General features: G+C 40.2%; 1 protein-coding gene across 1 annotated transcript in view; it reads left to right on the top strand.

Moving 5' to 3' along the window:
• Window positions 1-15,774, top strand: part of LOC127574061 (lethal(3)malignant brain tumor-like protein 4) — a 238,484-nt gene that overhangs the window by 25,807 nt on the left and 196,903 nt on the right. Inside the window, exon 4 of the mRNA XM_052022685.1 lies at window positions 10,404-10,536. Within this exon, the coding sequence (XP_051878645.1) occupies window positions 10,404-10,536 (133 nt within the window). The remainder of the gene's footprint in view (window positions 1-10,403; window positions 10,537-15,774) is intronic.

The raw sequence follows: 15,774 nt of genomic DNA, 5'->3' as shown, positions 1-15,774 counted from the left end.
CTTCCTTAATTCACATGTTTTGGACGTGTCAGAGTCTTAAAAAAATATTGGACAGAGGTCTTTCGTACTTTTTCTGTACTTTTTAAAATAAATTTTAAGCTTAATTCTTTGACTGCGTTATTTGGGATTGTTGGAGAAAAAGATATAACTTTGAAGGCTTCTGATTTACATATTCTGGCTTTTATTTCTCTTATAGCCAGGAGAGCAGTATTGCTTAAATGGAAGGAAGCTACTCTGCCTACGCATGTTCAATCGTTACAGGATGTTATGTCATACTTGAATCTAGAGGAGATTTGCTGTTCAGTTTTTGAATCTAACCTAGACTTTCAAACCCTGTGGGGACCCTTTTTGAATTATTTTCAAAATCTCTGATTTGGGGACTGAAATGCAGATATTGGCTGACACTGTTACGTTTTTTAAGGTATTTCCTTGCTGTTTCTTCTATCTAACAGCTTCAGGTTTTGTTAGTGGGGGTAGATTTTTTTTGTAATAAAATATTTCAATTTTTTTCTTCCTTTATTAACTAACTACTATAGTGATTATTGATTTACAGTATTGTAATCCTAAGTACGATTTAACACAATGTATTCAGTAGTGTTTTTACTCTCTTTATTGATGCATGTATTCTGTATTTTTTTCATGGATTTAATAAAAATATTGTAAAGGATAATCGCAAAGATGTGTGGTTTGCATTACAAATCACGTGAAATTTTTCTGTATTGGTACGTGTGGTTTTATCAATCATTATCATTTGATAAATTATTTACTTTGACTATTCTTGATACTAATCAGTTTGATTAATTGGACCTTGTGCAGTATTCTTCAATGTAATATTCTTCCTCAGTTTGTTGATTAAAACTTTATTTTCTCTTATCCATTTTTTTTCCTGGGTCTGGGGTAGAAAGAGCAACGGGGTTCCAAAATCGAGTCTCAGTCCAAGCTGCAACAATTCTGAGGAGGAATACCCTTTGACTAAAGTCTCCAAGTGGGCAGCGTGTCCACATGATTATGCAAGCTTGAGACAGAGACCTGTTGATTGTTTAAAATAAAGAACAGTTGCACTAGACCTCAAAAAAAAATTTGCAGAGCCATCACTAAAAATTGATGGCGTTTGTAGGGAAAAGAAATACTGAAAAGTGTGAACCTTCTTATTTATTCCAGTTTCTTGCAGCAGCGCTCAAGGGATTGATCTCCCATTCTGGTTATTCTGGGCAACCTGTCGGGTTGGCAACTCAAATCTGAGCAGACTACACTTTGACTTAGCATCTCCTCTGAAGGACAGCATCTTTATTAGTGCAGCAATGCCTTATTATAGCCCCGAAGTATTGGCCTAATTTATGTGCTCAAGTCTTTATTGAGATTGTAGTCTTTAACCTCTTAGCATTCATTTGTTGGTTGTGTCAGGGAGAAGGATTTTTCTTCCGTTGGCATGTGCACAAAGGTTTTAGGTGGGAATAGAGGTTAAGAGAAGCTTATATATTGCATGAAACAAGGAACAATAGATGAAGCCTGCTCATAAGATGATTCTTTACTTTAAGTTGAACACTCTATCTACCCAAGATTTAATATCAGTTGACTATCTGATTCTTCCCTTGTATTAATGAAAAATGTAATTCCTGAGACTTGTCCTGTTGTGTTTAGTAAAAATATTATACTTGCAGTAATTTCTTGTAATTTATAGTAAAGAGTTTTATTTATTACACTTTTACATTTCACATTTCATTTCAAATTTTTTTATATGAAATTGAACTTCGTACCATTAATAAAACTAAAATAGACATGACCAGAAAAATGTTTATGTAAGTACTTCACAGTTTAATCTGGTTACTGATCTTCTATAGCACAAGCTATATTGAACCTTTATTCCTAGTTTGGAGGTGACTGCACATTTGCTATTAAATTACAATAGCTCAAGACAACTGATATTTTGTGGTTAGATGTTTAGATTGTACATTTTTCACAGTCTGTCTTCTTTGTGATCAACACATTAGGGTGGCATAATTTTGCAGCTGGTGGAGCTACTACCTCACAACTCCAGTGACCCAGATTCAGTCCTGACCTTTGGTGCTGCCTGTGTGGAATTTACATGTGATATTTCCCTATGACTCTGCAGTTTCCTCTGAGTGCTGCAGTTTCCTCCCATGTCCTAAAGACGTGCAGGTTGGTAGGTTAACTGGCCGATGTGAATTGCCCATTGTGTGAAGATGAGTTGTAGAATTTGGAGGGAAGTAGTTAATGGGAATGTGGGGAGAATAAAATGGATTTAATGTAGGATTGTAGTAAAAGAAGTGCTTGATGGTCAGTGTGGACCTGTGGCCAAATGCTTGCTTCTGCGGTGTATGGCTCAGTCTATGACATTGCATGCTCCCTTTGGCATGGAATATACTTAGGCTTTCTTAAAACTGGCTTGCTTCTGTTTTGAAGCAATTTTATGAATTGGATGCATCAGAATAAATGGTCTAAACCAAGAATTCTGACATAAGTAGCAGCACAAGTGTCTGCTTGGGAGCCTTGCTGCTGTCCTTGCCAAACTTTTCAGGGTGAGGAGGTGGATACTGATTTAACTATTTTGGTCAGATGCCACCACCACAGGATGTGTTTCTTGATTTGTTGTTTGCCTTCGTTGAAGTTGTGCAGAAGGACGGTGTGTTGGCCTCAGCCATCCCTCACCAGACAATTACTCATTATTTGCAATGACTGTCTTTGGTAAGAGTCCCACACATATATAGCACATATGTGGAAAATAATGTGCTTCATTACTTTCAGTGCACTGTGCATAGTGGGCTCCCTGGTGGAATCCGTTAACTGGTAACAGGGCTGCTGATTCTATATTCTGTAGATGCTGGAATGTAGGAACCTCCCCTCAAAGCTGAGAGTCACTGTCTATGTAATCTTAGATTCTGTGGTGATGAAAATGCAGGCCTTGGCGTACTCAGTCTTTGGTAATTATGAATATGTGAAATGACAAAATGTAGAGGTACTTTTTTCAATCATTTAAAAGATGATCAATTATTGGTGTTTGAAATTCAAATTATGAAAGTCATGATATTGCAGGCATTAACAAGCAAAATAACATTTTCTATCACTAATGAGTAAGATCAAAATTCTTCCTTACAGACTTTTATGAGTATTATTTTGTTAAATGTCACAAATTTGTTTGACACCATAAAGGTTAACCATCTGTTTAAGATCAACTAAATCTAAAGTGCAGTGACTTTAAAAACAATCAATTCTATTTATGTATACATCAGACTGCATTTGGAAATAAATCCATATTGGATTCTTTTGACTGAGAATATTTTTGTTATCACTTTGAACATACAGCGTAGACCTGTTCCTGCGCTGTGCTGTTCTTTCAGCCTTTCATTGCCTGCACTGACCATAATGCCAATTGAAACTAATTCCATCTGCCTACACAAAGTTTGTATTGTTCTATATTCTGCCTGTTTATGTGTCTGTCTAAATACCTCTTAAACATTGCTATTGTATCTGCTTCTACCACCTCCCCTAGCAGCAGGTTCCAGGCACCTAGCACTCTCTGTGTAAAAAGAAACTTGCCTCGCGCATCTCCTTTAAACTTTTCTCCTCTCACCTTAAACCTATACCCTCTGGTATTTGACATTGTCACCCTGGAGGAAAAAGACTGTTTATAATCTATGCCTCCCACAATTTCATATACCTCAATCAGGTTGTCCCTCAGCCTCTGAGGCTCCAGACAAAACAATCCAAGGTTGACCAAGCTTTCCTAATAGCTAATACACTCCATTCTAGGTACCACTTCTGGTGAACCTTCTTTGCACCTTTTCCAAAGCCTCCATATCCTTCCAATAATGCAGCGACCAGAACTACACATAGTACTCCAAATGTCGCCTAACTAAAGTTTTATGCTGCTGCAACTGACTTCTCAACACTTATACACATTCCCCGACTGATGAAGGCAAGCACGTCATTTCTTTTTTATCACCCTATCCACTTGTGTCGCCACTTTCAGGGAGCCGTGGACTTCCACCCCAAGATCCCTTGTACATCAGTGCTCCAAAGGGTCCTGCCATTTACCGTATACTTTCCTCTTGCATTTGATCTCCCAAAATGCAACACCTCAGACTTGTCTGGTTTCAAGAGTTTAGCCATTAGCAAATGAAGTAGAAAAATACTGTTCAAAAATAGGCAGTTTCTTTGTAACAATTCATCAAAACATATTAAAGTAAGGCAATACGCAAAAAGTGCTGGAGGAACTCAGCAGGTCAGGCAGCATCTATGGAGGGAAATAAACGGTTGACATTTCGGGCCGAAACCCTTCATCAGGACTGGAAAGGAAGAGGGCAGAAGCCAGGATAAGAAGATGGGGGGACGGGGAGGACCACAAGCAGGCAGGTGGTAGGTGAGTTCAGGTGATAGGTGAGTCCAGGTGGGTGGGGGAGGGGGAGAAGATGTAATAAGCTGAGAGGAGATAGGTAGAAGAGGCAAAGGGGTGAAGAAGAAGGAATCTGGTAGGAGTGGGCAGTGGACCATGAAATAAAGGATGGGGGAGGGGAGGAGAGGAGATGGGCAGGTCATCAAGGTGGGGGAAGGGAGCCATAGGAATAAGGGAAGACAAAAGAGTGAGGGGGAAAGAAAAAGAAGGGGGGGGTACCGGAAGTTAGAGGAATCGATGTTAAGGCCATCAGTTGGAGACTCCCAAGGCAGAATATGAGATGTTGTAAGTAAGGCAGCAAAATGTATGTGCATTATTTCTATAAAATAAATAAGCTAACTGGCACAGAAGTTGGCTCTAGTAAATTTGTTTTCCATGATATTAGCTAAAAATAGAGAAGGCCAGATTTGAGGGAGTGGCACTAACATGTTTCCTTTCATCCACTAACATTGACGAACATGGAGGTTGGAAGTTTGGAAGGTGCCGGGGAGGAGTACTTGAAGTGGAGGAAATGAGTTTCAGGAAGAAAGTGTTGTGGCAGCTTGCAAAGCCATTTCATTGTTTGGCAGTAATCACACAAGTCAGTCTAAATGGAGAATTAGTAGATCAAATAGTTCATGGTTCACCGTTGGATAACCAAAACATATACAACTTTAAATTTGTCATAAAGATATCCAATCATATTTATAGCAAGAAAAGTAGCCATTTGCCCTATTGTGTCCATTCTGAATCTGTGCAAGAGCAATTCAGCTTGTTCCACTCTTCAGCCCTCTGCCCAAAGCCCTATAAATTTTTTCTATTTAGATACTTAACCAGCAAAATTATGTGTAGGTCCTTTGGAGCCCTGTCATGATGCTTTCAAAAAGCTTCTAGTGCACCAATACATGTAACAAAGGGTTACAGAATTTCATCATTGTTAAATGGACACAATGCATACACTATTACTGAAACAACAGTACAAACAATCTGCTCAAAAAGTCATTGGTTTCTTTTAAGATTAATAATTTCTGAGTAATCGGTTGCAATAAGGAATAGTTTATGAAAAAAAGTCAAAATTAAAGTCAGATTGAATACAATGACAAGTCTAAATATTATGAATTCAGGCTTTTTTTCAGTTTCAGTTCAAAACCATGGTGTGTTGTAGTTCATTATCAATAGCTGAAACATTCCATTTTACTGTTAAGATGTTAAACACGCTAAGCATCTGGAGTATATAGTCGTGCTGTGGCAGTGCTAACCAAGTTTTAAAGATATTATTATCAAACATCTGATCATTAAGATACTTTATAGGCTCTTGATGGAGAGGTTCATTGATTGGCAGTGATTGGATCATTCATTTGAATGATAAATCTGTATTTCTGAGGAACCAACTGTTTGTTGAACACCTTGAGTTGGAATAAACAGTAACATAGACATGATGACATGCCCTGGAATATGTGCAATGATACAAAATCCTGGTTGGTGGAGGTTGCAAGATATTTGGACAAATTCTTGTGTCGATGAATACCGTAATATGCTGTATAGGGACTTGACTGTCCACAGGAGTTGACTTGCTGTATTCTGTAAGAATGTCTCATCACTGGACATAAAATCATGTAAAAAGGAAAAACTTTTTTTACACAGTGAGTGTTTGGGGTCTAGAATGGGGGCTAGAAGGAGGTACATTCAGTTGTTGAGTTCAAAAGGAAGCTGGATAAGTAACTAAAAGGAAAGAATTTGGCAGAGGGCCGAAGAGTGGAACTACCTGAATTGCTTTTGTACGGAGTCTAAGTGGACATGATAAGCCCATTGACCTTTTTCCTTGCTATAACCATAATGCGATTTGTGATGTCAGATTTAAAGTTGTAAGTGTTTTTGGTTATCCAGTGATAAAACCATAAACTGGTTGATCAACTAATTCTCCATTTGATGCTTGGAAAGGCGTTGCAACAACAAAAAAGGACAGAGTTATTTTTACTCCCTTTCTTTTATCATTCTTTGACTACGATAGTGGTTCAAGAGTGGCTTTCTTGATGATACAAAGCTGCATTCTATTCTCAGAGATTGAGATAAACAAGCTGCATAGAAAAGATGTCTGAAGTAATAGTGGGTCTTGAATGTTCTCCTGTGCTTTTGGATCCCTTTCATCCATCTCACAGTTCCCCTTTATTCAGTATTGTGTCCTGTAAAGTGAGACTTGTTGCCATACCCGTGCTCTTTTGTGGATTGCAGAAGCTCCTTACTGAGTCTTCTGTGCCAATTTTGGTGTGACCCCAGCCAATTGCAACTTTGGCAAGTTCAATTAATGTGATTAAAGTTGAATTACTGCTTTAAAATATAAAAAAAAAGATTTATAGGGGTTTTCTTTGTATTGACATACTAAAATTGTATCTCATCCTGATGAATTTTGGAAAGATGGGCCAGGATTGACCTCTTCCTTAGTTCTACTTGTGAACGCAAGATTAAAGCTTTCATAATAATTACAATACAAATAGAAGGATATTTCTGCATTCATTCTCCAACTGGTAAGAACCTTCACATCTTCACTAAAATGTGGAGATTCAAATGTTGGTTAATAGTTTGTAGGAATTATTTTGATTGGGCACATGACTTTATTTCACTGCATATTTTCATAGATTCTTACAACTATTTCATCTAATAAAAATTTGGCTTTCAACACACGTTCCCCCTTTGTTTCCACAGGCTAAGAAGAACTTTTTACCATTACCTATTGTTAGAATGAGTTCCATATGTGCAAATGTATTTTTCTGATTGCTCAATTTGCCCATTGACATTTTTCAAATGCTTTCTAAAAACAAATACTTGCAGGGTACTATCTCCCAGAAGCAGGAGTGTTAAGCTGATAATCTTGAATAAAATTGTGCCTTCATGATCTGAATGCAAGTTTTGTAGCCATATGTGTTAAGATTATTGTTCTAGAATGCATCCATACCATCCAGTCAGCTTCAGTAATTTGGGTATTTTTATTTTGTTGCTGGGATTTTCACCTGTACTCTTAGAATGATTATATTTTGAAAAACAAGATATTTGAGTAGTTTTATTTTTACAACATTATATTGAGCATTAAAAGCTTTGTGTATGAGAGAAATAATGGGAGTATTGTGATTATACATGATGATAGCTTTTGATTTGTGTTCCATAAACCCAAAAATATATTTAGCAGCAGGAGAGAGAACTAGAAACAAGGCAAGAGAGAATTGGATCTAGAATGATAGAAAGGGAACACTGAGCTGGCTAGGTATTGCATTGTGGGATGTGGGTCAAGTAGCAAAGATGGATCCTTTAATTTCCTGCTGGTGATGGGTGCTGATGGAGAAATTAAACCAAGATCTTGTGAAGGATGTCTGCGCCTCCAAGTAGCTTTTGTGTCTGGTCCATGATTAATTAGAAGTTACTCCCTGTGACCCTATTTGTCTGAAAGAATTTAATATTTCTCTGCAATTTTATCTAGAAATGTATCATTATTTTCCAGGTGCACACAATGACCCTCAGCCTTATTTCCCCTCTCTTCGCCTCTCCACTGGCCACTGACTGAACTGGACCAGACTGTTTGCATCCCTGGATAACATGTATAATCCCAAGATGAACCTCAGACTAGGTTACCAAGACTGCCAATTCCAACCTCTCTAATTCTGCCTAATCCCATTCCTGTCTCAACTAATGCAGCTGCTGAATTCTCAACCATTTCTATTTTATCTCTAGATTTGATGACCTCCAGACCATGCAAGCAGGCCTCCCTCTTTCTCCTGTCTGTAAAATTGGAAGTTACTCAAAATTTTGCAATCCCAATTTGCACAAAATCTCATCCAGCCATCATTCCTGTGCTTGCTGACCTACTTCTTAATTTTCTCTGATTTTAAAATTGCCCATTGCCTTCCTGCTCCATAAATCCATAATCTCCTCCAGTTTGATAATCCTCATAAAATAATTATGTATGGTGTTGATGCAGCAGTTAGTTTGCTGGACGAGTAATCCAGAAGCTGAAACAGTCCAGAGACCAGCATTCAATCCCAGTTGTAGAATATAATTTCAGTTAATCTTATAGAGTTTAGAAGAAAGTAGGTGATAATAAAATAACTGGATTGTTGCACATGCCACAAATGTCCTTCAGGGGAGGAAATCCACCACACATATTCGGTCTGGCTGGTATGTCACTTTAGTCCCACTTTATGTGGCTGATACTGAAATAGTCCAGCAGGCCACTCAGCTAAAGGGAAATTAGGGCAATAAGAATGTTGGGCTTGCCAGCACTATCAGTACCCCACTTGTGCTTTTAATTCCTAACCTTTCAAGGAGCGCTTCTCTCTTCGACCTCCTAATTTTATACACCTCAAATTAAATCTCCCTTCAGCCTCCTCACTTATCCATTCTTTCCTCAGCCACAATTTTCCAGTCCTGTCAGTGGCCTCCAAAGTCTTTGGACCTGCTCCAGTGCAATTACATCTTTTCTGCATTGTGGAGAACATAAGTGTACATAGTACTCAACAAATGGTCATCAGTTGCCCTTTCCTTTCCATCATTATGCCAGTTTTGCATTTGATTTGTCACTTTCCTTTGGAACCCATGGGCCATTACATTTGATCGCAGCTTGCCAAGTGGGACCTTCTTAAAAGCTTAACAAAAATCCTTGTAGACTGAATCAAATGCACAATTCTCAATAGCCAGCTTGTTACCACCTCAAAAAAAAACTGTTTATTCATAAACTGCCTTCTCCAAATCCATTCTGACTGACATTGATTCATCTCTGCCTTTTAGCATAATGGTTTACACGGTCCCTCAGAATTGAGTCCATTGATCTGCTCACCGCCGAAGTTAAACTAACGTCCAGAATTTATCCTTTCCTCCCCTTTTTAAATAATTCTGCAACATTAGCGGTCATCCATCCCCTGGCACTATTGCTGTAGCCAAGAGGATTGGTTAATTGCAATCAGAGCCTCTGCAGTTTCCCCACTTGCTTTTTAACAGCCTGGAATATGTTTCATCTGGGCTTGGTGGTATATCCACGTTCAAAGATGCTAAGCACCTTAATACTATTACTCTTACTATGCTTAGTCCATAGAATATTTCACATTCACCCTCATCAACATCAACTACAACATCGGCACCATCCCCCTCTTTGTGAAGACAGGTGCAAGGTATTCATCAAGGACCTTACCTGCATCCTTTGCCTCCACAAGTAGGTTAAATTTGTGCTCCCTAATAGGCTTTACTCTCAGTTATCCTTTTGATTTTATAAGCTTAAAAACAATTCTGGATATTGGTATTTTTTTCAGACCCTCCGTTTGCTTTACTAAATTCTCTTTTAATTTCACTCCTGCACTTCCTATACTCTTCTGGGGTTTCTGCCACTTAAAATTTTTGCCTTGCATAAGCTTCCTTTACACCTTGTCCTCCCCTCTCTGCACCTTGTTATGAGGGGGCTCTTGATTGACAGTCCCACCCTTTTTTTGGGAGCATGTTTATCCTGAATTCTTTGATTTTCTTGCTTAAACGCCTCCTACAGCTCTGAGACTGATTTATCTTAAAGTAGCTATTTCCTTTTGGTCACTTCTTAGTCCAGTAAAATTAGTCTTAGCACCGTTCAGAGCCTCTATTGCTGTTTTACCTATGTTCTCTTACATTACTATGTTAAATCTAACTCGGTTATGATCAGTTCCTCAATTATTTTAATTGAAATCACAATGTCAGAACAATAATAAGTTTTATTTTTATTCAGTGTTTAAGTGCATGTTAGAATAAACGTTTCTTGAATGTTGCTGAAGGCAGAATTGATTAAGTACATTCCTACTTGAGCCATATTTACTATTTGCATGTGTTGTTTTATAAACTATTTTTCTTGTTGTATAATAAAATGTTTTGCATTTTCTAGTGCCAATACTCATTTACAGAGAACCATTTTGTTTCAATAAGTATTCTTATTTTTCTGGTTGCAAACTGATTTTTTTTCTTTTACATTGAAGTAGTAATAAATCTTTAATGTTCTTGTTAGTTTCAAATGAATGAATTTGGAGCCCTGGAGATTATCACCAATGAAGAACAGGATGCTGAACCCACTGCACAGATTTCTGCTGAACCTACAGTCGGAATGAGGAATGCATACAGTGTTGCTTCTAATGCACAAGGTATGGAACCGTTAAATAGGGAACAATGTATAAAAGCTTTCAATTTCAACTTTACTTTCCATTTCCAGCATACATTGATGCATGGAGCACAACTTTATTTTGATAAAGCCCAACTACTCAAGCCTACTTGTCTCCTGTAATGTTTGCACTGCCATTTCCTATTGGGCCCAGCACTCCTCCCAATCCACATCCCGTGTTTACCAGAGCCTATTGCAAAAGCAGTGCACGTAGCAACGTAGTGTTTGAAAGCGGCGAATGCTCATGAATAGTTGCAACATACATAATGGAGAATCAAGAATTAAATGAAAGAATTATGCTGTTGCCAACATCAACTAATATTGTCAGTAAAGTTTTTCTTTGAAATTTGTGAAACTTTGAAGAGTGATTATTTGAAGATTATTCCTCGACCATGTCTTTTTTAACCTCTAGACTTGATTACCACAACACCATCCTAGCAGGCCTCCCTCTTTCTAGAGTCATAGAGCAATACAGCACGGATACAGGCCCTTCTGCCCAACCAGTCCATGCCGACCATGGTGCCCACCCAGCTAGTCCCAATTTTCTGTGTTCGGCCCATATCCCTCTAAACCCTGCCCCTCCATGTACCTATCCAAGTGCTTCTTAAATGATACTATTGTACCTACCTTAACCACTTCCTCTGACAGCTCATTCCCTATACTCACTACCCTCTGCGTGAAAAATTTCCCCTCAGGTCCTTTTTAAATCTTTCCCCTCTCACCCTAAATCTATGCCCCCTAGTTTTGGACTCCCCTACCCTGGGGAAAAGACTGTTACCATCCACCTTATATATGCCTCTCATAATTTTAAACATTTCTATAACATCGCCCCTCATTCTCCTATGTTCTAAGGAATAAAGATCTAGCCTGACCAATCTCCCCCTATAACTCAGGCCCTCTAGTCCTGGTAACATCCTTGTAAATCTTTTCTGTACTCTTCCCAGTTTAACCACATCTTTCCTATAACAGGGTGACCAAAACTGTACACAGAACTCAGAGTGCGGCCTCACCAACGACTTATACAACTGCAACATAATGTCCCAACTCCCATATTCAGTACCCTCACTGATGAAGACCAACGTGCTAAATGCCTTTTTCACCACCTTGTCTACCTGTGATGCTGCTTTCAACGAACTATGCACTTGTGCTCCTGGATCCTTCTGTTCCATTACACTCCCTGGTGTCCTACCATTCATAGTATAAGTCCCACGCTAGGTTGACTTTCCAAAATGCATCACCTCACACTTATTTGTATTGAAATCCATTTGCCGCTCTTCAGCCCACTTCCCAACTGATCAAGATCCCCCTGTAATCTACGATAACCTTCTTCACTATCAACAACACCTCCTAATTTCGTGTCATCCGCAAACTTACTGATCAAGCCTTGTGCATTCGCATTCAAATCATTTATATAAATAATGAATAACAAAGGTCCCAACACCAACCCTTGTGGCACACCACCAGTCACTGGCTTCCGTTCCGAGGACAACCTTCAACAGCCACACTCTGCTTCTTACCTCTGAGCCAATTTTGAATCCACCTAACTAGCACTCCCTGGATTCCATGGGACCTAACCTTCCAGACCTGCCTACAATGAGGGACCTTGTCAAGAGCCTTGCTAAAGTCCAAATAGACAACATCCACTGCCCTACCCTCATCTACCTTTTTTGTTACCTCTTCAAAAAACTCTAAAAGGTTCATCAAGCATAATTTTGCACACACATAGCCATGCTGACTCCACCTAAATAGACTCAGTCTATCCAAATGCTGGTAGATTCTGTCCCTCTGAATTCCCTCCAGTAACTTCCCCACTACTGATGTCAGGCTGACCACCCTGGCTTGTCCTTGCTACCTTTCTTAAACAATAGAACAATGTTAGCCACCTTCCAGTCTTTGGGAACTTCTCCAGTGGCTAATGATGAAGCAGGTATCTCCACAAGGGCCTCCGCAATTTCTTCTCTAACCTCCTACGAAGTCCAAGGATACACTCGGTCAGACCCTGGGGATTTATCCACCTCAGTGTGCTGCAAGGCTGCAACTACATCCTCCCTGGTAATATGAATGTCCTCCAGAACATCTCCACTTGTTTCCCTTATCTCTCGAGCAACCATGGTTTTCTCCTCAGTAAACACCAAGGAGAAATATTTGTTAAAAATCCTACCCATGTCCTGCACCTTGAGATATGGGCAGCCCTGCTGATCTCTAAGGGGACCTACTCTCTCCCTGGCCACCCTTTTACTCTTAATATAGCTATAGCACCTCTTGGGATTTTCCTTAACCTTACCTGCCAGATCCATCTTATACCGTCTCTTTGTCCTGATTTCCCTCTTGCATATTTTTAATCTTTTTATAGTCATTAGGGGATTCACTCGTCCCTGACCTCCAAAGCCCAATGTATGCTTCCTTTCTTTTCTTGACCAGAGTCTCAATATCTCTCATCAGCCAAGGTTCCCTAAACTTGCCAGGTTTGCCCTTCACCCTAATAGGAACATGCTCCTCCCGGAATCTTGAGATCACACTCTTAAAAGCCTTCCACTGCTATTTGTTCCTGTCCCTTCAAACAGGCTCATCCAATCGACCTCTGCTAGATCCTGCCTAATTCCCCCAAAATTAGCCCTGCTCCGGATTAGGACCCTAACCCGTGGACCTGCCCTATCCTTTTCTATCACTATCTTAAAACTAATAGAATTATGGACTCAAGAGCCAAAGTGCTCCCTGACTGCCACTTCAGTTACTTGCCCTGCCTCGTTCTCTAAGAGAAGGTCCAGTATTGCACCCTCTCGAGTAGGGCCTCTTATATATTGACTCAGGAAACTTTCCTGGGCACATTTCACAAATTCCACCCCATCCAGGCCCTTAACACTCTGGGTAGTCCAGTCAATACCAGAGAAATTAAAATCTCCCACTAATACAACCCTATTATTCTTACAACTATGAGCAATTTCACTACTCACCTACTCCTCAAGTTTCTGCTGACTATTGGGGGGGAGGGCGTCTATAATAAAGCCCCACTAGAGTTACCCTCCCATTCTTGTTTCTAAGTTCTACCTATATGGCCTCACTGGACGATCTCCCAAGAATATTATCACTAAGTACTGCTGTTACGCCCTCGCTTATCAAAAAGGCAATACCTCCTCCTACTTGCCTTTATCCTGAAATATTGAGCTGTCAGTCCTGCCCTTCTCTCAGCCATGTTTCTGTTACAGCTATAACATCCTAGTCCTCGAGCCAATCCACACTCTGAGTTCATCCGCCTTCCCTGTTAAATCTTGTGCATTGAAATAAACACAGTTTAACTGAGTATTCCTTTCCCGGCCTTTACTGTGCCCCTGGCTATCCTCATTACTGAACTTCCTCTCGCTGGCTAAGGCCTTATCCCACGACTTGCTCCTGCTCGGAGTCCCACCCCTTTACCAATCTAGTTTAAACCCTCCTGTGTAGCATTAGCAAATTTCCCTGCAAGGATAGTGATCTCTCTCTGGTCCAAGTGCAACCTGTCCCTCTTCTACCCTAGAAGAGATCCCAATGGTCCTAGAATCTGAATCCCTGCCCTCTGCACCAGCTCCTCAGCCACGAATTCATCTGGCCTATCCTTCTATTTTTGACCTCGCTAGCACATAGCACCGGGAGTAATTCAGAGATCACCACCCTTGGGGTCCTGCTTCTGATCTTCTTACCTCATTCCCTATACTCATTCTGCAGGACCTCATCCCTTGTTCTACCTATGCCATTTGTACCAACATGTACAACGACCTCTGGCTGTTCGCCCTCCCCCTCGAGAATTTTCTGCAGCCGCTCAGCGACATCCTTGACCCTGGCACCTGGGAGGCAACACATCATCCTGGCGTCTCTTCTGCCGCCACATAATCTCCTGTCTGTCCCCCTCGGGGGGAGGGGACACAATTCTACTGCATGTAAAATTGAAGGTCACTCAAAACTTTACTGCTTATATCCTAACTTGCACCAAATCTTGTTTCCCCATCACTCCTGTGCTTGTTGACCTACACTACTTCTTAATTCTCTCTGTTTTTCAGATCACCCCATTGCAGTACTGCTCCATAAATCTGTAATCTCCTCCAGTTTGATAATCTTAGAAATAATTGGGTATAGTGATGATGACTGGTAATCCAGAAACTGAAACTACAGTCAAGAGAGCAGCATTCAAATTCCAGTTGTGGAATTTAATTTCAGTTAATATTCTGATTAACTGTTGTTTTGACATTGGCATTTAAAAAAGTTTGAACTGCATGATTGATTGGGAGAGGCTGTTAGCTGGAAAAGCGACGAATGGCAATCGGGAAGCTATTAAAAGTGAGTTAGGGAGATATCAGGGCCAGCATGTTCCTGTTGGAGTGAAGGGCAAGGCCAGCAGGATTAGATAACCCTGGCTGATGAGGGTATTGAGGCTCTGGTCAGGAAAAAGGAGGCATATTGTCAGGTATAGGCAGCTGGGATCAAGTGTTATAGGAGTATACCTAAGAAGGAAATTAGGAGGGCAAAAGGGGGACATGAGATATTCCTAGAAGATAAAGTAAAAGAGAATCCTAAAATATTCTTTTGTCGAGAGAAGAAGGTTAACTAGGGAGAGAGAAAGTCCCCTTAAAGATCGGTGTGGTTGTCGATGTGTGGAGCCACGGGAAATCAGTGAGGTCTTAAATGTATACTTCTTACCTGTACATGGAAGCTGGAGAATTGTATCTTCATTGCCACAAGTGAGGTACCAGATGACTGGAGAGTGGCTAATGTTGTGCCTTTATTTAAGAAGGGCTGCAAAGACAAGCCTGGGAACTACAGGCTTGTGAGCCTAAAATCAGTGGCGGGAAAGTTATTGGAAGGGATTCTGAGAGGCAGAATCTCTCTGCATTTGGAAAGGAAAAGACTGATTAAGGATAGTCAGCATGGCTTTGTGCGTGGGAAATCGTGTCTCACAAATTTGATGGAGCTTTTTGAAGAGGTGACTAAGAGGATTGATGAGGGCAGGGCAGTAGATATGGTTTACACAGACTTTAGATAAGATTTCTTTATTAGTCACATGTACATCGAAACACACAGTGAAATACGTCTTTTGTGTAGAGTGTTCTGGGGGCAGCCCGCAAGTGTCGCCGTGCTTCTGGCACTAACATAGCATGTCCACAACTTCCTAACCTGTACGTCTTTGGAATGTGGGAGGAAACCGGATCACCTGGAGGAAACCCTCAAGGTCCTGCATGGTAGACTGGTC

Source organism: Pristis pectinata, chromosome 9 (assembly GCF_009764475.1).
Source record: "Pristis pectinata isolate sPriPec2 chromosome 9, sPriPec2.1.pri, whole genome shotgun sequence".
Taxonomy (NCBI): Eukaryota; Metazoa; Chordata; class Chondrichthyes; order Rhinopristiformes; family Pristidae; genus Pristis; species Pristis pectinata.
The sequence above is the reverse complement of the archived record's forward strand: the minus strand, read 5'-3'. Positions and strand labels throughout refer to the sequence as shown.